The sequence below is a fragment of the Phasianus colchicus genome, chromosome 1 (assembly GCF_987193195.1).
Source record: "Phasianus colchicus chromosome 1, bPhaCol1.hap1.1, whole genome shotgun sequence".
Lineage (NCBI taxonomy): Eukaryota > Metazoa > Chordata > Aves > Galliformes > Phasianidae > Phasianus > Phasianus colchicus.
In genome coordinates this window covers 94712736-94737582 of record NC_143436.1, presented here as the reverse complement: position 1 = coordinate 94737582, position 24847 = coordinate 94712736, and the positions used below count along the sequence as shown (strand labels likewise).

The 24847-nt window shown below is 38.9% G+C and overlaps 2 protein-coding genes across 5 annotated transcripts in view; one reads left to right on the top strand and one right to left on the bottom strand.

Moving 5' to 3' along the window:
- HTR1F (5-hydroxytryptamine receptor 1F) overlaps window positions 1-24847 on the top strand; it is a 111039-nt gene that overhangs the window by 26306 nt on the left and 59886 nt on the right. The window lies entirely within an intron of this gene.
- LOC149919877 (uncharacterized) overlaps window positions 1-24847 on the bottom strand; it is a 72363-nt gene that overhangs the window by 4209 nt on the left and 43307 nt on the right. For 2 of the 3 annotated variants that reach the window (XR_016463729.1, XM_090134476.1), the window contains exon 3: window positions 23130-23301. Coding sequence is in view for 2 of the 3 variants with exons in the window: in XM_090134476.1 (XP_089990602.1) it covers window positions 23130-23301 (172 nt within the window). In the remaining variant the exon portion in view is untranslated. Of the gene's footprint in view, window positions 1-17828; window positions 17917-23129; window positions 23302-24847 lie in introns of those variants that run through there. The other variant, XM_090134477.1, reaches the window with a different exon arrangement.

The window sequence follows — 24847 nt, the reverse complement described above, 5'->3', positions numbered from 1 at the left end:
ACATTTCACTGTGCCCACTACGTAACACTCATTAAACACACATTAAAAATCCTTTGCCATCTTACTACTTGCAATAAGCTTAACTATCTTTCATCCTACATATGTCTCACTGTAGCAAAATATATGTATATACACACAGATGTGAGATACACATTCTCTCACAACCGTTTTATGTTGGACAAATCAACATAGCTTGCATTTTTCCTGTTCTATGACTTGTTCCTTAAGCTGAGAGAGAAAATGGAGAAGCCAAGCCCTGACACTCTGGAAACAGCTGAAGTTCCTCAGTGGCTTACCACTAATGCAACTGGCTGCATCCATGCTGCCCAGAGTATTGACACACATCAGGAGAAGCAACTAAGGATCTCCCACCAATCCACTACTTTAAAACTTTAGCAGAGTTTATGAAAAGTCTGTCAGAGCCAAAACAACCACTTCTGTTGAAATATAAGAATAGAAAAAAAGTACAGGTCTTTTTCAGATAATTATTTCTATGCTTTTCAGGTTTGGAGTACATGTAATGTTCCTAGTTCAACTAAACCTGAGTATGTGTTTTGTTTGCAAGTTGTTAAGCCTGTTTTATTGCCACTGACATATCACACTGGTAAACTCTGTCTTACTTTTGTTTCAATATACCTATTTAAAATATATGACATTTCAGAAACATACAGTAAGCTACCTTATTAAAAAGCTTTACAACAATCCAAGAGGAAAAGGATTCTGCACTTAGAGTAATGCTAACTATTCTATTTTTCAAAACTTGAGAGCCAATTAGCCTGCGGTACTCGGAAGCCAAAAATCCTCCATCCCCAACCTAATATGCTACGTGCACAGGGGCTGTGTGCACACATGCTGACAGAACCTTTTTCCGCATATACTCATTTCAAATAATTATTTTGTATACCAAGCTGTATCTTCTTTTAAGTTCTTTTCCACTCCATGATGAATGGCTCTAAACCCAATTTATTCCATTTTTGTCATGTAATTTTTTTTCCATGCCTACTATTTTCAGTACACATTACACTTTCACTATTTCTCAATATACCTTATTAAGCAGCGATTGCCTATATTTATATATATATATATAATGCATATATAATAAATTTCAATGCTGTAATCCCTCCTTTTAGTCAAAACTAACTTTCTTCATTCTTGGAAAGACAGAAAAATTCTGCAGAACAAACATGCATTTCAGTTGGACTCCATATCACAGCCACTGAACATTTCAAAGCTAATTTGTGTTCATTCATTCCTAAAACCAATTCCATTTCCTACTGTCTCCTCTTTACATATTTTGACTTTATAACAATTGTTGTGTAGTCACGCAATTCGGTTTGATGATAGAATCTTTTTCAAAGTCTGAAATAAAATTTGATAGCTTCTTTATCCTCATCTTCAGAAGATCAGTTTGAGTTACTTGAACCTTTACAAACCAGACTTAAAAAGACAAACAAAAGAGTAGAATTTTATAAAGCCCAAGAGTACCAACTCCATTTCTTCCCAGTGGAAATGGGAAAAGATGCCAGGACATCATTATTCTCAGATACCCAATAAGGAGGGTTTGGGTTGGTTGGGTTTTTTTTGCTTTGCCATCTTCATATGAAGTTCTTCCTATTCATTCAAGACCACTTATTAAAAAAAAAAGATTCAACTCAAGAAAATTCTTATAATTATCTGCTTCAGGAAATCTTACATCTGACTTCAGTTAAAGTTGTTTTTGTCCTGCACTTACTTGTGGTAATGCTTTTTCCTTCCTCATCAATGATAGCTCTGCTAGCAAAGCAGCCATAAAAGCAGCAGGCAGGAACTTTGTAAATTCTTGTCTGTCAGTTATTTCCATGTCAAGTATACATTATTTGCAAGTTAAACTTGTTTCATTTTCTGCAATGTGCCAGCTCTACAAACTCAAGCTGACAATCAAGAAAAGTTCTTCTAATGCACGATTACCATTAACAAAAGATCTTCTGGCCAAACTGACTTGCTGACACTTGAGCATTTTGTTTCCTGACAGTGTTGTGTTTTGTTTTGCTTTGCACAGTCAGTACAGACTGGAACTTAACAAACAATGCAGATATACAAGAAAGCATAGGATTTGTTTTGCTATCAGCAAATCTCCTGTGCTGGGCTTGAAGACCAAAGCAAGCAGTTGAAACATCAGCTTTAAAAGCAAGCTAGTAGCTACAACTTCAAATATACACAATGTATCGAGTAGGAGGCAATTTTATATCAGAGAGGGAGACGTTAGCAAAAGACTCTTCTTGGCACAGTTTTTGAAGTACCTGGGACCTAGTCTTTACTTGTATTCACTCTGCCTTTTGCTGTACACTTGTAGCACTTTCATTTTACCAAACTCGAAGAAATAACTGAGAGAAAAAGTTCTCAGGGCTTGGGAGGAGAAAGACAGTTTGGTTTTGTTCTTTAAGAAATAATGCATGTCTTAGTGCCTGAATTTCCAGCCTGGGTTTTCACCTACTCTGGTCTTAGAAAGGTGGAAATAGGTACAGCAGGTAGCATGGTTTATACACAGATAGGGTGTGGCACTTTGAATAGCACTTTGGATCAAAAGAACTAAAGTAACTGCCATGTGAAGAATGAAAAATGTATTTTACTAAACACTTCTCACAATGTTTATCTTGTGTCTGAATCAGTGGGCCAAGTTCCAAACTCGATTTTAACTTGGGAATCCTTGCCTGCCTCATTTCTGTATTCAAATGAATATCTACAGGAGTGGAGTGGCATCCCTTTTCTTTCTTCATACAGAGTGACATACACTAGTACCTGCAAACATAATTTACTTTTATTCTACTGCTATCATCTTTTCATAATAACTATTATAACCATAATATATACTACTGGTCTATTAGTAAGGAAAGCATTAATTCTGCTTTGATGAAAGACAACGAGGCAACACCTAATATCTGCGAGACACTGATGTTGTACCCCTAACATCCAGAAGTCAGCCAATCCTTCATGTCTAAGTGATTACTCCCAGGGGCAAGTGAAGCTGCCTTCCCTACTTCTTCAGATGCATTAATTTGTCAGCTTATTGCCTTTCTGCAGAAAGAAGGATCAAAGTAAAGATGATGACAAATATCTCTAACTCTATCGAAATCTATATCCTCAGATGTAAGATTAAGTACTTCAAATATGTTTGCATAAAGATTTTCTCAGTGCTATATCAATCTGAAAGAAATTATATACATACCATCAACACCATGAAACATTATGAATGTACTCTGAGAGGAAATTGTCAGTTAATAGCAAATAATCCTAACATTTGCTAACAGTCAACAAAAGACTGTTTAAGGTAGACAGATTGTTATTTGCAGCTGTGCCAGATGGGACAATTTGAAAAATGCTTAGCTGCTCTTTAGTTAACATTTAAAATATATTCCTCAACATGCTTGAACATTTTTTAATTGGGGAGATTTTATTTTTCAGTAAAATTTATCTGGAAGTACTTTTATGTTCCTGCTGTCATATACGACTATACGTGACTATGAATAAAAGACAAATTGCTTACAAAAAACTACCACTGGATCTTACACAGCAGAAACTTTAAATATTAATAAATGAATACATCAATTTTAGTGCAGAGAGACAGAACTTTGTGGGAAACTTGTGCGTTATTTATTGCAATATATATTATTTGAACAGAACATTTATATAGTTTACATCTAGGAGGAGGATTAGTGCCATCTGTGTGTCTAGCTCTCAAATAAATGGTCAGCAATAAAATCTTTAAGGAAGGGACATTGAGGTGGTGATGTTTTCATTCAATTATCTTCAAATTTCTTTAGACTTCAATCCACTGCAGGTATCTGCTGTTTTCTTCCACTCTCCTGCAACATCCTCTCAGAAATACAAAAACATTTTAACCACACGATTGCAGCAGAACAACCGTATTGATATAGGATGGAAGGCCACAGCACGTAGAACTGGACAGAGTGTGATGGCTTAAAATTAAATGAAGCATTGTTTTTGTTTGTTTGTTTGTTTGTTTGTTCCAGAAAGACAAAAGCAGTTGGCAAAATCATACCATAGTATCATAAAATGACTTGGGTTTGAAGGGACATTTAAGACCACCTTGTTCCAACCCCGTGCTATAGGCAGGGACACCTCCCTCTAGACCAGGTTGCTCAAAGCCCCATCCAGCCTGGCCTTGAATGTTTCCTGGGAGGGGACATTCACAACCTCTCTGGGCAACCTGTTCCAGTGTTTCACAACACTCAGAGTAAAGAACTTCTTCCTAATATCTAGTTTAAATCTACCCTCTTCCAGTTTAAAGCCATTTCCCCCTTCCTGTCACTATATGTCCTTATAAAAAGCCCCTCCCCAGCTTTCCTGTAGGCTCCCTTCAGGCACTGGAAGGATGACTGCAATATTCTCATCAGACCTTCAACAAACTGTTAGATACTGCTTCACAAACTTTTAACAATTAACTGTGAGCATGTACAGACCATGCAGCTGATGAATGTGCCTGGGAAAATATCCTTATTGATTTCCACCTCCCCCTCACCTCCACAACCACAGTACATAATTATCCTCCTCTCCCCTTGGTTATGATGCAGCTTAGATCTCTAGTGGTTCTCTGAAGACATCAAGACTTCAATCTTTGGGATGTCCTTAAGATTTGTATCAGTGTTCCAATTTTTGAGGTAAAGACTTCTGATCCACTGATATGGGGGGGGAAACTAAGTTTACAGCCCCTGGAACAGCTGTTTTTAGCCAGGGCTGCATTGGAAGCACCAGCTAAATGAGGAAGCTAACCCATGTTCAAACTCCATGGGGACTACACCTCAGAGCAGGTCCAACCCACTTCATTCAGCTTGTGGACAAAAAAAAACAAACCAGAAGGGACCACATCTGGCTCTGAAGTCACAAAGCAAAAGGCTGAGTACTGAATCCTTTCCCTACAGAAAAAGGATTTGTCTCCCTTCAAGAAGACAAAACAGAACTGGAGACCCTGCTAACCATCAGACAGCATAGGCAATGAAGGGTTCAGTGCCTAGCTTTGCTCTGCAATCACGTTTCACTCAGTACCACAGGTTCAGTCTCCTGTAAGCAGTTTGTGAGAGAAACTGGTATGTATGCAGCACAGACATCAAGGAGCAGAAGCAGAGAGTCAGCCAAACAGGGAGCATCAATACACCTCTTCTCCCCCACCTCCAGTCCTGTCCTGACATCCCCTTGCTTAATTGCCATCTATTTCACCGTGGAAACTGCTGCTTTTAAATCCTGTGCTATATAGTTCTTGGTGCTGTTTGAACCTCACATATTTAAAGAGAAAGATAAAGCAGTTTCTGTCATTAGATCTATGTAATGCATTAATAGGGTATCAAAATGCATAAATAAAAGCCATAAAGTCTTCATTTTGATGCATACCATGTGCTCGTGTTTCTCTAATGGCACTGTATTAAAGCATGAATTTCAGCATGCTTGGAAAATAGGATCTTCACATTTCCATTGACATTTTAAATACTATGCCTTTACTACACAATGAATTGTTATCTCTAGAACAGGCATTTTGGATGTATGAGAAAACCAAGCAAGAACTTGGTCTAATCTTTTATTTGTATTAAGAAATTTGAACATATTCAATATCTTATTAGCTATTAAATCATCCAATCTGTGCTCTACTACTACTGTTACAAGCTGGAAACACTAATTGTAAGATTCTTGCAAAGGAAAAGCAATATCTTCTATTCATTCTCCCCTTTGGATTTCAAACTTGCAACCAAATTGATTGTGAGGTATTTGGTTTTGTTTTAACATTGTATATAGAGAAGTAGTCTCCACCACTCTGATATTACACAGAGTCAAAAAACGCAGTACTACACTTGGAGAAATGTAAGGTGAATAATTATTTTGCTCTATTTCCCAAGTACACTAGTCCTAATTCTAAGACCCTGGCACATTAAATAAGAGTACACAGTCTTTTGCAATAATAACTGTTTCAGCTGCTAAGCAGTAGAAATATTAACACATTGGATTAATATCCAAGCGACTTCTAATCTTCTGGTTTTCACTCTTCAATAGATGAGCAGGGCCAAGGATGAAAAGGAAATAGAAAGAAGAAAAGCTCTCAGAGAGCTGGAAGATGGGTTTAAGTTGCCTTGCTTTCATTTGAAAATTAAATTTGTAAGGTGATAAATTCATAGGAGTTAATCTATGGTAGTTTCAGAATTGGCACAGTGCTTTGAGTACTGAGCACAGCTCAGGAAAGGTCTATATCCTGTTCACGAAGCTACTTCTTGAGACACATCCAAACTAAAAGTAGAGTCTGTGTTTTAGTATGTCTTCCAAGACTTTGATAACTACAGCAATTCACAGTAACTGAAAAAAAACCCAAACTCCTGAAACAAAGAAAAAGGGCCACTGAAAGAACTTATTTCTAATGGTTTGTGATTCTCATAACAAGCTGCTTCTGAGTACATCTGCTCTCTTAGATCAGAGCTGTGAAGGTCTACACAATCCCAACAAAGAACCTTATATATTTGACTCCTGCAGCAGTGTTCAGTCAAAGTCCATGAAAATAATATAATCACAGAATCACAGAATGGCCAGAGTTAGAAAGGACCTCGAGGATCACGAATCTCCAACCCCCCTACCACAGGCAGGGCCACCAACCTCCACATTTAATACTAGACCAGGCTGCCCAGGGCCCCATCCAACCTGGCCTTGAACACTTCCAGGGACGGGGCATCCACAACCTCCCTGGGCAGCCTGTTCCAGCACCTCACCACTCTCTCTGTAAAGAACTTCCCCCTGACGTACAACTTAAATCTTCCCTCCCTCAACTTAAAACCATTTCCCCTCGTCCTGCAGTTATCAACCCTTTCAAAGAGTTCAGCCTTCTCTTCTCCAGGCTGAACAAGCCCAGCTCCCTCAGCCTGTCTTTGTAGGGGAGATGCTCCAGTCCCCTGATCATCCTCGTGACTCTCCTCTGGACCAACAGCTCCCTGTCTTTCTTGTACTGAGGGCTCCAGACCTGGACGCAGTACTCCAGATGGGGCCTCACAAGAGCAGAGTAGAAGGGGACAATCACTTCTCTGTTCCTGCTGGCCACCCCTCTTCTGATGGAGCCCAGGATACCATTTGCTTTCCGAGCTGCAAGAGCACACTGCTGGCTCATGTTAAGTTTTTCATCTACCAAGACCTCCAGGTCCTTCTCCACAGGGCTGCTCTCAAGGACCGCTCCTTCCAGTCTGTATGGATGCCTGGGATTCCCTCAGCTCAAGTGAAAAACCTTGCACTTTGCTGTGTTGAACCTCATCAGGTTCACCCGGACCCACCTTTCAAGCCTGTCGAGGTCCCTCTGAATGGGATCCCTTCCTTCCACCGTGTCAACTGCACCACTCAGCTTGGTGTCATAATAATAATACCTAGCATCTCTGCTGCAAGGAAGGTTGGTTCTGAACTACATGCTTAAATGCATTATGAAGGACTTGAATTGCTTTGTCCCCACATTCTCAGTAGGTTAAAAAAAACAAAAAACAAAAAAAACAACAACAACCAAAAGACACAAACATAGCAACTAGCTTGAGTAGGTGAGATTTTCCAACCGATATTGATGATCTACTTTAAAGTACACCAGATATTTCTTTTATGAAGTTGTATCAATTGGTGCCATTGCTTGAGAGGCAAGATTTTCACACATACCTTACTTACATATCTATATCTGAGTAGGTCATCCTACGCTCTCTTTGTAGACTATCTTAGACATTTGATTCTCTGTTGCAAAACACTGCACCCTAAAAGGATTACTGAATATAAATAGAAGGGGGAAAAGAAAGAAAAAGATTATTATAGATTTTGACATTGCATTTATCTGCTTACAACAAATTCCCTGAAATTTCTTAGACAAGACTGTTGAACTTAATATCACTACAAGTAGAAAATATTTCTTTTAAATGGATGGATTAAAATGGTTTTAAAATCCTGTTCCTATTAGTGTTGTATATAACATGAAATTCCATGTTAAATCTGCCACATAAAGGGACAACTTTACAGTAAAAATATTCTCATTAGCAGGCTGAGCTGGCCCTGGACACTGTGCACAGTACAGAGATCATCACAACTGATTCAAAGAAGAGTTATTTATCATTAAATTTTTTTCTAAAAGACAAAGTGGAAAGCTCATTTTGGGGAAAATGAGAAAAAAAATGACACTAAACTGAGCAAAAAGTATGTCCATGAATCTGAAAAACTTCCATTTGTTCAGTGTATTCTCTTCCACATGTAAAGACTGCTCACCCATGCTGCTTTATGTGATTTTGATTTTTAGCTTCTAGACTATGAGATTAATAAGCTGTTCATAAACCAGGATGAAAAATTATATTGCTGCTTTTAAATAAGAGGTTTCTGATATCTGTTATTTGTTTAGTCCTATCTCCTCATTGCTTACCTTCCACGCTAACAAGTAAATAGTCCATATTTACGCTATTTCTTCCAAAAAATCCTGCTAGAAATTTGACATACTGAACAATTCTCACACAGCATATTTCAATGCAAACATTTCATGTCAGCACTTCAGATACCATTTTTGTATGCAACAAGTTACTCACTAGCTGCCTGTGAGTTTGAATCCATAACGCGTAGGTAAAATTCTTCTATTTTCAGATGAACTTTTCTTCACAAGGCTCTGTTTACCTAGTATCTTTAGCTGTCCACCTTCTCCTATCATCAAAGCATCTACATGTACATATCCCAGGGGAAGCAACACTGTTGTTTAGTTGGCTCTATTTTTAATCAAAAGGCTTCACAAACATAGTCTTTAGAAATCACATGAGTAAGAGTGCAGAATATCATTAGTGTCTTTCACCACAGAAATACTGAGAGAAGTTGATGTCATTAAGCTGCTGAAGGAGCAAAAGGTTACTATTAGAGCTCACAACTCTGCATGTTCCAATTCTTTTTGAGCCTCTTCTTTCCTTGCCAAGGCTCTGCTTTGGAGATTTAACTCAGATGTCATACAAACCCTTTTCTGATGTAGCTTTAAATTACATAGTTTGTGGGGTAGAATTGGGCTGCCTCGAGTTTGCACATCTCATGAAGGAGACATCGTCCGCCTGCCCTCCCTCTCCACTGCCAGTCTTCTCAACATCCCTTGCAATTTGTTTTTCCTTGAGAGAGTAATCTCTTATGTTTGGTCTCTGTGAGTTTATTGATGTAGACTTCTGGGAGGTTTGGACTGCAAACTTTTGTAATTTGTCAGTCTTGAAACTTTCGTTTCTATTATGAATAATAGCTTTCATTTCATATAAATAATCTATTTTAAACACTATTTAAGAGTAATTTCAAGTTTTTCATCTTGTTTGATGTGCCATTAGTATATCTAGCTCCTTTTTTTTCTCCCAAGTAAAAGATTACCTGAAATTTTTTTTTTTTAAATAACAATATTCTAGTTATAGACAAGGTATCAGAGTAATGTCAGGACTATTTTATTACAAAGCTACAGTAAAACTGTGAGACCACACAGCAATACAGCAGGTTGGGGTGATTCTTTTAACAAGTATCTTCTATTTTGGAAGTATCTAGTCAAAATAAACACTATTGGCCAATTTGTGTCTATGTGATAAAAATTCATTATCTAATTTCATACAATTTTTGATATTTTCAATTTTGTATTCATTTTATCTTTTATACATTTTGCAGTACATCAGCAGGGGGAAGAACTTCATGCTTATCAGCCTTCCAGACAAAGCATCTGGAACAAGAAACTCAGACTATTTTAAAATTGAGTTCAATCACATTACGCTGGGATTTACATACTTCAGAATTTTTACAGACAGAAAACTAAGCCTATTCTACAGGCCTTTCAATAGCTGGTGCAGTAGCACAGCCAACTAAATTAATTTGCATTACATGCTGTATTAGACCTCAGCTTTGGTATTTCTTCTGATTACTTGCCAAGAGCAAGAAAGAAGGTTTTTTTTTGCCTATGACACATCATTTGTTTTCTGAGCTTTCCTTTCTCCTTCCTCTAAATCCTGTGAGATGAAGCCTTAAGTGCTTTTCAGCATTCCACTTTACTGTCCCAAAGTTGGCCTCATCTGTTGGCTACAGCTAGAGATCAGCTGCAAGTAGCATGAGCCAGCTTGTCTACCAGCATTCAGTTCCCAGGGTTAGCACAGCAATTCCTCTCCATTTCCCTTAAACTAAGCCAAACAAGTTCAACCCAAACTGAAAAACAAAACAAAAAAGATAAGCCAACATAGAAGCAGTCTGTTATCTTTGGCATGAGGCACAATGTTAGGACTTCTGGGCATTTTGCTCATCAGATCACCTACAATTGCAACTACTCAGGGTACACAAAACTTTTCTTTGTCCATAGTGTCTGTTACTTTATCACATACTTCCTATGCTTGTAACAGCATTATCTAGCAATTTTTTCTTGGACTGTTTGCAAACATGCAAAGTAGATGCTTTACAACCTTCTGAATCAGACATCTGTGGTCCAATAGTCTGTGCATACAGGAAGCTAGGATAGCCCTTCTAAACCATTAATAGCACTTCCAAGAATTTCATTCTAGAAAACAAGTAATTGTAGATGTGGAGCATATGTTTATGCAAGTGCTCTGAAGCAGCAGTTAGATTTCTTCTCAAGTAGATAGTATTTATCCTAGGCAGAAGCATTTTTCAATCTCTGTTTGAAATAATTGGCAGCAAGCCCCATAAGAGTTACTCTAAGAATTACGTAGATCGCTAACCACAGTAAAAATGCCCAAACCAATTTCCTAATACTCTTCCAGCCAGCAGCCTAATTTTAACAACTTCCCCTTAACCACATGGAGCGACCAACAAAATGTAACTCTGGAGAATAGCCTCTTTCTACTTATGATAATATATCCAAATACTTACAGTATATAGATAGCCCAACATATTTCTTCCTCCCTTCTGGAAGGCAGCACACTAACCTGAGTTTCTCCATACCATTCATTCTGAAAAATTCCTTTTCTCCACACAGCTTCCAAAAACCACCTCACTCTACCCAGTTCCCCAACCAGCCAATTCCATCACCTGCCTCTGCACTTACCTCCATGTTGATTCAGCTGGAGTTGGTCTATTCTGCTATGCTCCTTAGCTAAGTCAACCACTCAGAATAAGAGGAAATGCATTCAGTATACAATGTTATGACACTCTTAATCATTACAATTGTTTTTTAGTGAATAAAACATGCTCCAAAATCATCAGGCAGTAATGCTGTTATCATTTGTTTCATCTACAGCAACAAGACAATATGACCTAACTACAATGCTTCTGTAGCTCTTCTGTTGTAGATATCACAGCTGTAATTTTGAAGAAGAACCTTGGGGGTTTAAACAGGCTGATGACAAAAATAATACATGAATTATGTGTTCAGTATCCTAGACAGCTTTAAAAATGAATTCATCCTTCAGTTATGTTTACCAAGATCTAAGATATCCACTTTTAATTTTACGTAATCACCTTACATGCCCAAAGGAAAAAAAGGAAATTTCTCAGGATGTATATAGGAGGACTCCATCTCCAAACAGGACCAGACAAAAATGAAACCACCCTGCTGTATAAACGAGCAGTGAATCCTGCAAAAGGGAACAATTAGTATGCTGACTGAAAGCAAACTGGAAAGAAAAGGAAAAACACCCTCTTTGTCATTCATTTAAAGGCTTTTCACTAAAGTTTCTTAAATTGTGATCTTTTCTAACCATTCCTTACTTCTGAAATCGTTTAAATCATTACAGGTATAAGAGTTACAGTTCTAGCTACCAAAGAAAACAATAAATAAAAACAAATCATAAAGAAGAAAATGAACTATTTCATTATTCGTGTAGGGCTTCAATACATTGCAGTTTCTCATAAATATCAGTTCCTATAACAGAATAAATTAGTTTTCCTCATAGATTAGTACCTGGGAGGAGGCTCATGGGAGACTTCGTCACTCTCTATAACTACCTCAAAAGAGGTTGTGGTGAGCTGGGGGTTGGCCTCTTCTCCCACGTAACTAGCAATAGAAGAGGAAATGGCTTCAGGTTGCATCAGGGGAGGTTCAGGTTGGATATTAGGAAACACTTCTTCTCTGGAAGAGTGGTCAGACACTGGAACAGGCTGCCCAGGGAGGTGGTGCAGTTACCATCCCTGGAGGTGTTCAAGAAATGTTTGGATGTTGTACTAATGGACATTGGTGGTAGGTGGACAGTTGCACTAGATCATCTTGGATGTCTTTTCCAGTCTTGGTGATTCTACGATTTTGGAGGTAATCACATGCCAATTAATATTCAGTATGATAATAAAAGATGAAAAGTCATCCAGGAAGCAGCTCTAGGGTAGGAAATGGTGCAACATCAATTCTACAAAGCATCAGTCTGCTTAATGGGTTAAATCACTGTCATGTCTAATTTCTCAAAACCATCCTGCCATGTAGGAAAGTATCAGCATCCACACACACAGTGTCTTGTAAATTAGCAAATGTGAAAGAAGTAACATAAAGGTTCATTCAAGGTGCCACAGTTTTTGTATTTTTTTTTTAGTGGAGCTAGAAATTGAACTTCCTTATGCTTTACATGTAAGAGCAGCCTTCCCCAAGTACAACAGATGTCTTTAAATAGCGAGTTGTAGGTGTTTTCCTGCTGTCCAAGAAAAGCAGACAGAGGTCTGTGAGAACATTTTAAAAATACTGCTTTTTAATATTTTGTTGGGAGTGATGCATCTTCACTGTCCACTTACGCGTCTCCAGACTGCATTGTCATGAAGTGTGTTGTCATTGTCATCAGAAAATAAAAACCAAAAATTTGGAAAATAAGAATATCTACAGATCATAATCTCTACAGTTAGTAATGGGGAAGGACAGGAAGCAGAATCTTTGTTAGGGGAATTGAGGCCACCAGCAGTCCTTGAGATAACATACAGTAAGTAACACCCAAGTGAAAAAAAATACTGTGAGGTACCAATGAATGTCACAGCCCTCAGCCAAGGCAGTCAAAGCCCTCAGAAAGAGATGTTGCAGAATTTACTTATGCACTCATTGCCTTGACAGTAAGTCTAACCCTGCTCTAGACAGCAATGTAGGTCAGAGGGGGCAAGGTAAGGAGATAATGCATTCTCACATATATATATATATTTTGGAACAGAGTGAAAAGATGAATCTGTTTATTCAAAGAAAGCTGCGATTTTTCTAGGAGGTTGAACAGCATGTGCAGGAAGGAAGGAAGGAAGGAAGGAAGGAAGGAAGGAAGGAAGGAAGGAAGGAAGGAAGGAAGGAAGGAAAGAAAAGCTAATTATGAGAAAAAATGAAAACAAGGAAGGGGAAATAATAAGATTCTAGTGTCAAAACCCTTTATTTGTTGGAAGAACATCAGTCTGAAGACTGGACTGCACACTGGGTGAGAAAGCAATGAGGAAGAGGGAGAAATACTAAGAACAAAAAGCAGCAGCTAATGGGACAAGTTTATGTGAGAACAAGCCTAAAAAGTTAGAGATACATATGTAAACAGCCCAGACATGCAGAGGTCTAGCGGAGAGCGTTTAGGAGAGGGGGAGACTGACACAGGCAAAATCTGATGTCAAATAGAATCTCTCTATCATCCAAAATTACTGAAATTTCATCCTAAAGAAAGCATGCTTTTACAGAGATACCTTTGTATAATTTCTTCTCATTGGATCCTGAATCCTTCAAAGAAAGTCAAGAAAGAACTTTTAAAAGTCATGATAGAAGTAAACACTTGTATCATTAAAGGGCACCTTTTCTTAAAGCAGATGTTGCTACAGTTTTTGACTTGCTAAACACAAGGAACAGTGTGAAATGGAGCATGAAAGACTAGAGAGAAAGAGCTCTTCACTACTTTGAACCAGTAGGCTTCTTACAAAATGTAAAGCAACTTCAATATTATGTACTCTGAGGCACTCAGCAGGGTGCCAGCAGTGAGAGACCTGTCCTATTAAGCAGATATACATCAAGACTATACCAGCACCTGAAAAATTGTGAAGCACTTATTTATGCTTTTATATTTTACAGTGATCACAGAAAAAAAAAAGCATTCTACGGCTTCTAAGTCTTAGGCAACAAATTTTATCCATTTTGGGAAGCAGATCTAAAAGTTTCTCCTGCTGATAATCCAGTGAACCTGCAGAGCAGAGTAACAAACGCTGAGCCTTATTCATGACCATGTAGTTGCACTGACTCATGAAGAAAAAGCCACACACAGACTGGAGATCAAAAGTACTCAGAGACAGAGGCCTAGCTCCTCAGAGACAAACGAACAGCAGAAGAAATTCTCTGAGGCATGAAACAGTCAAAAGTACAACTACATAAAGCCAAAACCTGACAGAGTTTGGGTTTTGGCATTAACAAAGAGGTTAAACAATTGAAATAAATCATGTTAAACACCTGTTCCTTCTGTTTCCTGCTGTTGCATCCAAATGTTATTTAAATTCTGTTCTTTCCTGAATTAGATTTCAAGTTGCAGTATCATGTCAGACTCACAGTCAGCATCTTGCTTCTTGTGTTATTCAACCCAGAAGCAGATCCACTTTTATTGAGAGCCGACTCCTTCACCTGCATACAAACATATATGTAGCTCACTCCAAAAGTAAAGCCTCCTACTTATTTCCATGGAGAATATGACAGATAAAAGAACACAATAACACTTGATAAATTCTTTGCAACAAAACACTGTTTTTCAACATAGTCACCACCATTAGCTATGCATTTTTGCCAAACCTTTCCTCCACCCCCATGTCAGATGCCATTGTGTCAGACTGCCCCTCTGCTGCCATCTGTCACACAGCAACAAAATGTAATGGAATACTGGTGAGAAGGTTCAACCTCTACTGTCATACCAACTACTGCCTTTGACACTGCAAGCCAACAAAACAAAACTAAATGCGTTACTTTTGAAGCAACCCTAACACATAGATGCACATCTATATTAGTCCTTTATCATCATCTTCACGATCTATACTAGATAGATTATTCCTTAACACTTCTGGATAATTGAAGCTCTATTCCTGTTCTGGTGAATTATGAGGACCAACATCCAGAGATCTGAAGACAAACAGAACAAAAGCCTCAAAAAAAAAAAAAAAAAAAAAGCCTGCTGTGTTTTGTCTTCTGCTAAAAAGCACTGGAGAAAAACAGGCTGTAGTGTTCGCAAGATGCTAAAAAGGACCAGATCTTACAAGCAAACCTGAGAGTATTTACTGTAAACAACACAGAAAGCTGTATCTCATACTGTGCTTCATTTTTGAAAGGATAGGCTTTGAGTTAGTGTGTACCCTGAAGATAAGAAGAAGGACAGGGATGAAAAGAAAAGCTCTAGGAAATTGCATCTGTCTTTTGTCTCTTCCTTCTCACTTTTCTCCCTCGCTGTTCTTTCTTCCACTGATTTTTTTCTTTCCACTTTCACCAGCCTCCCTTGAAAGCCCTGATCTTACTGACAGCATGCAGCATTCACCCCTGCATGCATCTATCCTCCTCCCAGTCCTTCTTGCATAGCTGGAACCAGCTGTTCTATCATCAGCCCATCCCTTAAACTGCCATGGAAGCCTCTCAGGAGGCAAAAATAAGCAGTTATTCAAACCCTACTGCCAAGCTATTTAGCTGTAATCCTTGCCTCAAGTGCAGTCTCAACTAGAGTGCTGTGACATGCAAAAGCACCCACATGCCAGTGCGTTTTGTCAGCAGAAACAGTAAAAGTCCTTCAGCATCCATCAATAAACCTTAGTCCTCAGAGCATCAGTTACAAGCATACATAAAGCTAGCATTACAACTTGCATGCTCATCTTCCAGATCCGATTGCACCAGAGGCCTAGAAATCCTATTTGAGTGCTACAGCAATACAGAGCCATGAGTGTGCAGGAGGTCCCTGTCCTCTCTTTCATTTCCCATTAAACAGCCAAAGCAGCAACTCTCCCCACCTCATCTTACTCCCTGTCCCACCACCATCCTTCCCCTCTGCTATGTCTCACCCCAACCTAACCCTCACCTTTGGGCCTGGGGATTTTGACTTTGTCTCTGCCACTGATAAGCCTTGAGCATATTGTGTCTCAGATGTTATTACCTTCAGTATTAGCCAAGGCATTATCCAATGCAGAGACTATTCATAGAATCAGAGAAATGTTAAAGTTGGAAAAGATCACTAAGATCATCTAGTCCAACTGTCAACTCATCCCTTCTATGCCTGCTAACCATGTCTCTCAGTTCCAACATCCACACAGCTCTTGAACACCTCCAAGATGGTGACTCTACCATCTCCCTGGGCAGCCTGTGCCACTGCCTCACTGCTCTTTTGAGAAGTTTTTCCTGATATCCAACACAAACCTTCCCTGGAGAAACTTTCCCACAGCATAAAATCCTGCCTGACATCAGCCTTCCTCCAGCCACAGGGTTCTCTGATATTCAGGAATAAGCTTAGTTCCTCAGGCTCTTCAGTTACAAACCACAAACCCAACATTAGCATTAACAATAGCCTCAGCAAAACACATAGCAGTGAATGGCGAGTTATTAGTCATTTGTCTCATTATTACCATTCCTCACCCAAACTCTTCTTGTCCTGCAGAATCAAGCAAGTTAATTCCTCTCTTCTATCCTGATTTTTCTCATCTGATAAAAGTGAGCGTAATCCTAAACCTAAACATAACTGTTATCGATATTACAGAAGTCTGTGCTCATCCCAGTGCTAACCGAAATGAATTGCTTCATCCAGAAAATAACTTGCTGGGTCTAGCAGGAACAAAATCTTTTCTGACCTGCTGATCAATGCCTTAATCTCAGTTCTAGTGCTAACTATGGTGTTGACAACACAGTAACAACCATTGTAACCATGGTATGAAGTTAATGATGAGACATAAGAATAGACAAGGCCTTGACTAACTCAACAATAAAATTTTTCCTTCCTATCATTACAGACAGCCATTGCAAAACCAGCCCTAACCCTGGCTTTCTCTGGGGACTTCCTAGAAACTGTTAGTCACTTCAAACTGTATTGGGGAGGTGGAGGAGGATCATCTACATGAGTAACAGTATAAGTCATGTCCACACAGATTTAACAACATGCTACAAAAACCCACCTGCTCAGATCCTAAGCCTTCCAACTCTCTGTGTGGGAATCAGGTGTGTTGTTTTTTTTTTTTTTTTTTTTCAAAATAATCACTCAGAATTAGCAGAGCACCTGCATATCCTGCTGCTTGAGGTTTCAGGAAAATCCAGCAAAATTGTAATGTCCTGCAGTATCATCTCACTGAAAGTATGTTTGTTTGCCACTCACCATATTCAGAATGACTTCATCTGCTATGTTTGCCCCCTCACATCTTTGCCCTCCTGGCAGTTAGCGACAGGTTTGGCTTTGCTGTTCCTTATCTCCAAAACCTTAAGCTTAAGCTCAGCTCTGACTGTTGCAGGATGGCATCAGTGTTCTGTACGGGCAAGAGTCAGTGGCTTCAACTAAAGTCAGGTTTGGTTGCAGCTAATCTAAGGGCAGGCAGGAGCCCTCTCTTTTTGATGCAACTCACTCCAGTGAGGTAGCTCCAGAAAAATGAGCCCAGTAGGTCAGGGGAAGAGCTTGACTCACCTCAATCTTTCTAGGCAGATAAGAGACATCCAGGGCATGTTTTGGCTGGTCAGCTATCTGTCATAGTCCTCACAGGCAGATCAGATGTAGTTTGAGATGGAGATGATAGCACTGCTATCTTAGAGGAGTCCCAGAGCAGTTCCAGTCTACAAAGGAAATCCCTTGGTGCTAGTGTCAGATCTCCTCTGCATCACAGGAGGTGAGTCAAAGTGACAGCAAATATCAGGTCATGTATTGCACAACCAGGTGTCCAAGCTTCTTTGACAGATGTTATGTTGGCTAACAGAGGCATCAAACAGCAGGGTCTGCCTTCAAATGCTAGGTTCGTTTCTGTTTAAACTTCCTTTCTTATTCTAAGAATTATATCCTGAAACATACCACAGAAAAGGCAAAAAGCAGTATTTTCCAGCAGTATTTTACTAGCCAGACTTACAGAATCACAGAATCCTTAAGGTCAAAAAAGACCACTAAGATCACAAAGTCCAACCACTCGCTCATCCCTACCATGACTGCTAATCGTGTCCCTCAGTGCCGCATCCACATAATTCTTGAAAACCTCCAGGGACTTGCAATCCTTCCTCAACTTTCCAGTCAGGATAATTCAACTGCTGCTTAGACTATGACTGTGGAAACTTTTGGCTTGCATGGACTGCACTGTATGAAGAGGGATTGTCTTTGGCCACAATTATATAGGTTGACTCAAAAGTAATGCCTCCTATTTATTTCCAGGGAACTATAACTGATAAAGTGATTACAATAACAACACTTAATAGAGCAAATTCTCAGCTACAAAACATTTTTCAGCAACGACCACTCTACCCATTTCAGGGGATCTAGCACTAGACCATCTACAAAGTCCCTTCCAACCCAAGCCATTCTGTGATTTTATGAATATAGTAACCACCACTAGCTATACATTTTTACCAGCAATGGACAAGAGCCTGTATACTGCAGGCTCTGCTCACAGAAATCTGCTCCGGAAGATCACTGACACACAGTGACACACTGTTGCAGTCACTGCTGCTGAAACACATCATCTACTGCTTTGCTGTGCTCACATCCACTGTTTGGTCTCCATAAGCTTTTATCAGCTGTCAATAAATGCCATTATTTTCACATACAGAAATTCAGTGACACCCCTTTGCTTCATACACGCTTCCACATCAGACACCATTCTGTCAGACTGCCCTTCTATGACCATTTGTCATAGAGCAACAATGTATAATGGAATACTGGTGGGAAGATTCAGCCTCTACCGCCATACCACCAACAGCTGCCTCTGACATTTTGGAATGACGTAGTAAAATAGGAGGCATTACTTTCAGAGCAGCCCTCATGAGATATTTAGATATTTAGTATAGTTATTGTATATAAATAACAAAAAATATTTTAATATTTAATAATTTTCATTAAAAGAAAAAAAAAGTGGGCAACAAAACCACTAAACTAGTGGGAAATTTGAACTTGTTTTTGTGAAACTAGCGCATCGGTCTGGTTCAATGGCAATGGTTGCAATTCTCAGTGAGCTCTCAAGGTGTCAGTTATTTTTGATTAAATTTTATTCTTCCTGTGCTTCATCCTTGAAAATGAATGAAGTCGCTATCATGATGGCGCAGCACAGGACAGCCACAGGATGTGCTGGGCCAGGCCTGCAGGTTGGACATTTCTGGGTTAGACCTCAGTGCTTCTAGCCTTAGTAGATACCACGACCCAACTTCAAAAACTATGTTAAGAGCTGGGGAAAAGGTTTTCCAGGAAGGGACATTTCGCTCATGATTGACAAGTAAACAGTTATGCCTTCAGAAGCCAAGGGGGAGTGTGTGAGTCTGAGATTTAGGAGAGGAAAATAACAAGATGAAACATTTCTCTGCCTTTTCATTACACAACCAGATTTCTTAAAACTGTTTTTCTCTGTGGGAATCTAAATATGAAAAGGTGAGGTGGTCTGCATATTGCTCAGTTTCCTCAGAGCTGTTATCTGAAATTTTACAGCATCCAGTCTCAGCTTCAAAGTCTTGAAATGTCTATAAACAGCAGTGGAAAATTTATGGTGGAGTGACTGCAATAGAATTCTCATAAAAATACAAAAGAAAATATTTTCTTACTCCCAAAAATATGTTCCACCAGCACTTTTGTATTAGCTAATCCTCTGTATGCATGCTGTGTACTTAGAATCAATTGTATTTCTTCCATTTTAAAATGTTTTGATTTTGAAGACTGATTTTCCAGTTACCTGTACATTCCTATCATTTGTAGTGTAAGGGGACGTTGATGACGATGAAATACGTTTTCCATATGCTGGAAAGGAGTGAGGAATCTTGTTTCAATTATGGCTGATTATGGTAGATTTTCCTGTCTTTATGCACTCTACTGAAAATTGACATTTTATTCAGGCCTCTTGTCCTTTTTGCACCTCTCTTGCTCACATTATGTTTTATTCATTAGTACTATTTGGCAGGAAATGCGATGTCATGAACGTTATATTTGTCTACTTTGAAGAACATTTACCACCTTGTGATAGCTGTTGTGGATTCTGCCATTAGTGTACTCAATTCTTTTAAAAAGTTTAACATAGTGTTACTACTTACAATGCATAGCTTCTTCAGGATATATTTAAATATTGATAAATATTAGTCCTAAAAGTTTCTATGCAGGTGAAAGTACTGCAACAGGTCTTGTAGTCTGATCAGCAGCTCTGTCTGTCTCCCCTTTCCTTACTGTTAGATATCTAGTTTCTCAGATGTGTTATATATAGTAAATTGGTGAGATATATCTTGAAATTCCCAACTTTTCTATTACATACATCTGCTCGAGAGAAGTGGTAAGTCTAGTCTAAAATGTTCATCTGCAAAAGCATCAGCCTGAACCTAGGAACTACAGACTGGAGACAGTGACTCATTATTTCACAATAGGCTACCTTTGGGGAATTACTTTTTTTCTGCATTAAACAGCTCCAGCAGAAAAAGTTGGGGTATTACAGGTTCTTTTGTTTTTCTCTGAAGGAGCACACAGACACCAATCTAGAAACTCTCACCATACCAGCAAAACTGGACACTGCAGTAGGAGTACCATCAGCTTCTACAAGACTTTGTTGCCAGTGCAAAGGTCTGCCAATGTGCACCCTGCTGCTGTGCCACAGCGTTCATCTGGAAGTTTGGAGCTGACTGAGTAATAGTTCAAGTACAAAAGACTTAGGAAACTTTCCAACTCTTCCAACTCTTGGACTTTTTTTTTCTCAGTATATTCATAACAGTGTCAACCATAAGGTAAAAAATTGCACGTGTTCTATTGCAAGACTTACGTGAAGTTTAAGGACACTTTTTACCAATTTGGCTTAGTTTGGGCAAAGATTTTCAGTTACAGGCATTTTCCTTGCTTATTTGTTGATTTCCATTCCATATTAGCCTATGTCTTCTAACAGAATGATGTAAATTTAGTGTTCTTCATAGCAGAGAAAATTGTCACAACTAGCAATTATTGCTCTATCATTCTTTTTTGTTTTGTTTTGTTTTTGCCAAGATAGGCTTAAGTATGCATAGGTCCCCTCACCTACTCCAAGAAGAGAACAATAAAATTTTTGTAGAGGCAGCCTGGTCTCTGGCTGATCTGTGTGCATTTATTTAAGAAGAGAAAAACTGGATGAGATGCGACTGACCATCCTTAGCATTAAAAAGTTATGTGATTTCTGATCCATAGTAAAAGAAAGCATAGGAAATCTTCAAATCTTTCCACAGAGAATGGATAACAGATAGTGCAGCTATCTCGGTTGTCACAGGTGAGGGGGCCCACAGCTACCGTAGCAAAGGAGAAATAATGCAGTTTTTACTCATAGCAAAAGGTCAGCAATTGAGAATTATATCCAGTAGTTGGAGGCTGGAGGGACAATTGTTTCTGCCTGAGAATAAACAATAGCTGCAATGATCTGTGACTTAAACTGGAATATAGTAATTACCATTCCAGATCAGATTTGTGCTTAGTTTCTAATCAAAAACAGGCAGAATGCTAAGCTGGCCACCCTCTGTTAAAGAATGATAAGTGGAAGGCATTTTCTATACTTGGCACTAGAAATGGAATGCCTTATTTTTTGAGCTCTAATCCACCATTTTTAAATTAAGCCATACTGTCAAACTTAGGCACTTTTAATGGATAGGAAAATGTGGTTTAGTACAAGATTAGGGGAAAGACTTCGAAAAGCCTAGCCTTGAAAATATATTAATACAGATAAAATCCAGACATCCTCACCTGTATGTGTAGTCTGTTTAATAAATTTTGCCTCCTGAATGTAAAAGAAACTTGGATATTTCTAATTTCACCCTCTGTTTTACAGAGAAACAAACACAATATGTGCAGCATTAATATACAGAGTAAAAATAATCAATGCACAATATTTTCAAAATTCCTTAACTAGTACAAAAAAAAAAAAAAAATTCTTCATAAAAGAAGTATTACTTTATCCTTATATAATTATAGACCTCTCTACAATATTCTCAAATACATCATCAAATATTCTTTGAGTAGAATGGTATAAAGTGATGTTCCACTGCATATAAAAATGTTGAGCTTGAGTTTTAAGATCAGCCAGGCTGCTGGCTAATTTTTCTAATTCTTTTTTCAAGTTTCAATTTTTCTAAGTGCAATGTCTTGCATTTGGATCACAAGAAACCCTGCTACCAATACAAGCTGCAGGATGTAAGGATTAAACACAGCCCTGCAGAAAATGACTTGAGAGTGCTGGTGGATGGCAAGCTGGACATGAGAAAGAAATGGGCCCTTGCATCCCAGAAAGCCATCTGTATCCTGGAGTGCTGCATCCAGATGTGGAGTCCTCAGTACAGGAAAGATATGGTCCTGTTGGAGTGTTTCCAGAGCAGGGACACAAACAGATCGAAGGGATGAAACCCCACCCCAATGAGAACAGGCTGAGAGAGCCCCAAGAAGAGAAGGCTCCAGGGAGACCTGAGAGCAACCTTTCAGTATCTAAAGGGGGGCTGTAAGAAAGAAGGGGGCAGACTATTCAGCAGGGCCAGTGGTGATAGGACAAGGGGAAATTGTTTCAAACTAAAAGAGGGGAGATTTAGACTGGATATAAGGAAGAAATTGTTTCACAATAGGAGTAGTCAGGGAAACTGGAACAGGTTGCCCAGAGAGGTGGTGAATGCGTTGTCCATGGAGATATTCTTGATCAGGCTGGATGGGGCTCTGAGCACCCTGATCAAGCTGCAGGTGTCTTTGTTCATTGCAGGGGAGTTGGGATAAATCTCCTGTAAGGGTCCTTTCCAACTCAAATGATTCTAAGGCAAACTGCTGTAGCTTTTGGTATAGCCTCACTTTGTTGAAATGAAACGTGATCTAGCAGAGTGGAGAGGAATTCTTTGACTGCACACCATCATTAAATAGATCTGTTTTTGATAGGGGAGATGACATCTCTGAAAATAGCATATTTTGAGCTGTATTTTTTGAGACCCTACAAACACCAGTCAATTTGGAAAATAGAGTAGAAGTTGAGATTTTTAAATTACCCATATTACATCTTACTTTTATAGCAGTACTTTCTCATACAAATACCTGGTTTGCTTTTACCTGTATGAGTTGTGGTGATGGATCTTTCTGGTACGTTCTCGCAGCTCTGAGGAAACCGGTGAGAAATTGCTTTGGCTGAAGGTGAATTTCCACTCCCTCTGCATTAAGTACTTCTCCTTCTTCCTCCTTGGCAACATCTCGCCCCATTTCCTCCAACACCAACCTAGCATTGCTGAAAACCAGATAAAAGAATGATGAAAATATTCCATGCCTAGACTCTCCAAAGCTATTTGTCTTCAAAAAATACTTACCAAAAAAGCAATCCAAATCAGTAAAAAGTAATAAAAATGCTTCCTGAGGTCTTTTATATTAGGTCTACAGGGTATTTATTTGCCTTCTCTAGAAGAAAAAATATAATCATTCTTCAGCAGGCTCCAGCAATTCCCACTGCTATGTCTGTGTCCCACAAAGAAAATTTTTCCCAAAGGCTATTTAGACAGCAGCATCTGCATTGAGATGAAAGGAAGCAAAAAAATCTGAGCAGGCTTCTGTGAACCACTGTGTGGTTCAAAACCCCAAACTTTGATAGCATAGATGACTCAACAGAATGTTAATCTGTCTCCCAATAAGTTGCCAAACAACTGACAAAGTCTGCAGCAAGATTTCCTTCATTTTTTCCAGAACTTCCCCTACATTAAACCCTGCACCACCAACAACTATACATTAAAACAGAGGCAACATTCCAGGAAAAGTGGAGCAACATGATCACTTTAGCAAAAGATTATTGTAGAGAACTCAAATGCTGCTTGCTCTGCAGGTATACTCTTCTGATACATAAGACATTGCTTTGTCAGAGAGACAGCACTCTTACTTATCTGTTACATCTTTTGCAAAATGTCATACAAATTTTAAAATCCTATGCACTGTCCTAAGGAAGTGTTTCTTCCTCACAGGAACTGCTCTGAGTAAAAGTCTAAAACATTCATTTTAGTAACGTTGTTCTCATAGCAAGATACTGATTTTCATAATGGGTTCAGATGATCAAGAACCAAAATGTTACATCAACAACTATTTGATACAACTGAAATTTTATTTTCCTTTAATTTTGAGAAACACGTAGCATTTAATTCTACTCGTAATTCAAATCACAAACTGCTTTCTAAATTAAAAAAATACATATTCTTTCCCTGAAGAGAAAAGCCAAAATATGACATAGGAAGAACATACAGAAAAGTGGAACCTTGGTAACAACTCTGTTGATAGGTTAGACAAGGAGGTGGCTTTACTGCATATTTCCTTGTCTTTATTAATAAAGGTAGAATTTAAAATATATATATAATTTCTCCTTGAAAATGAATTTCAAGCTCCTCTTCAGACCCAATCAGGAGACAGTCCTTTCCATTTTTCTGATCTGTCAAGATTTAGAATCATAGAATCACAAAGGTTGGAAAAGACCCACAGGATCACCCAGTCCAATCATCCACCAATCACCAATAGTTCTCACTAAACCATGTCCCTCAACACAACATCCAAACGTTCCTTGAACACCTGCAGGGTCGGTGACTCCACCACCTCCCTGGGCAGCCCATTCCACTGCCTGACCACTCTTTCAGAAAAACAGTATCTCCTAACATCCAGCCTGAATCTCCCCTGGTGCAGCTTGAAGCCATTCTCTCTAGTTCTACCGCTAGTTACACGAGAGAAGTGGCTGAACCCCAGCTCACTACAACCTCCCTTCAGGTAGTTACAGAGAGCAATAAGGTCACCCCTGAGCCTCC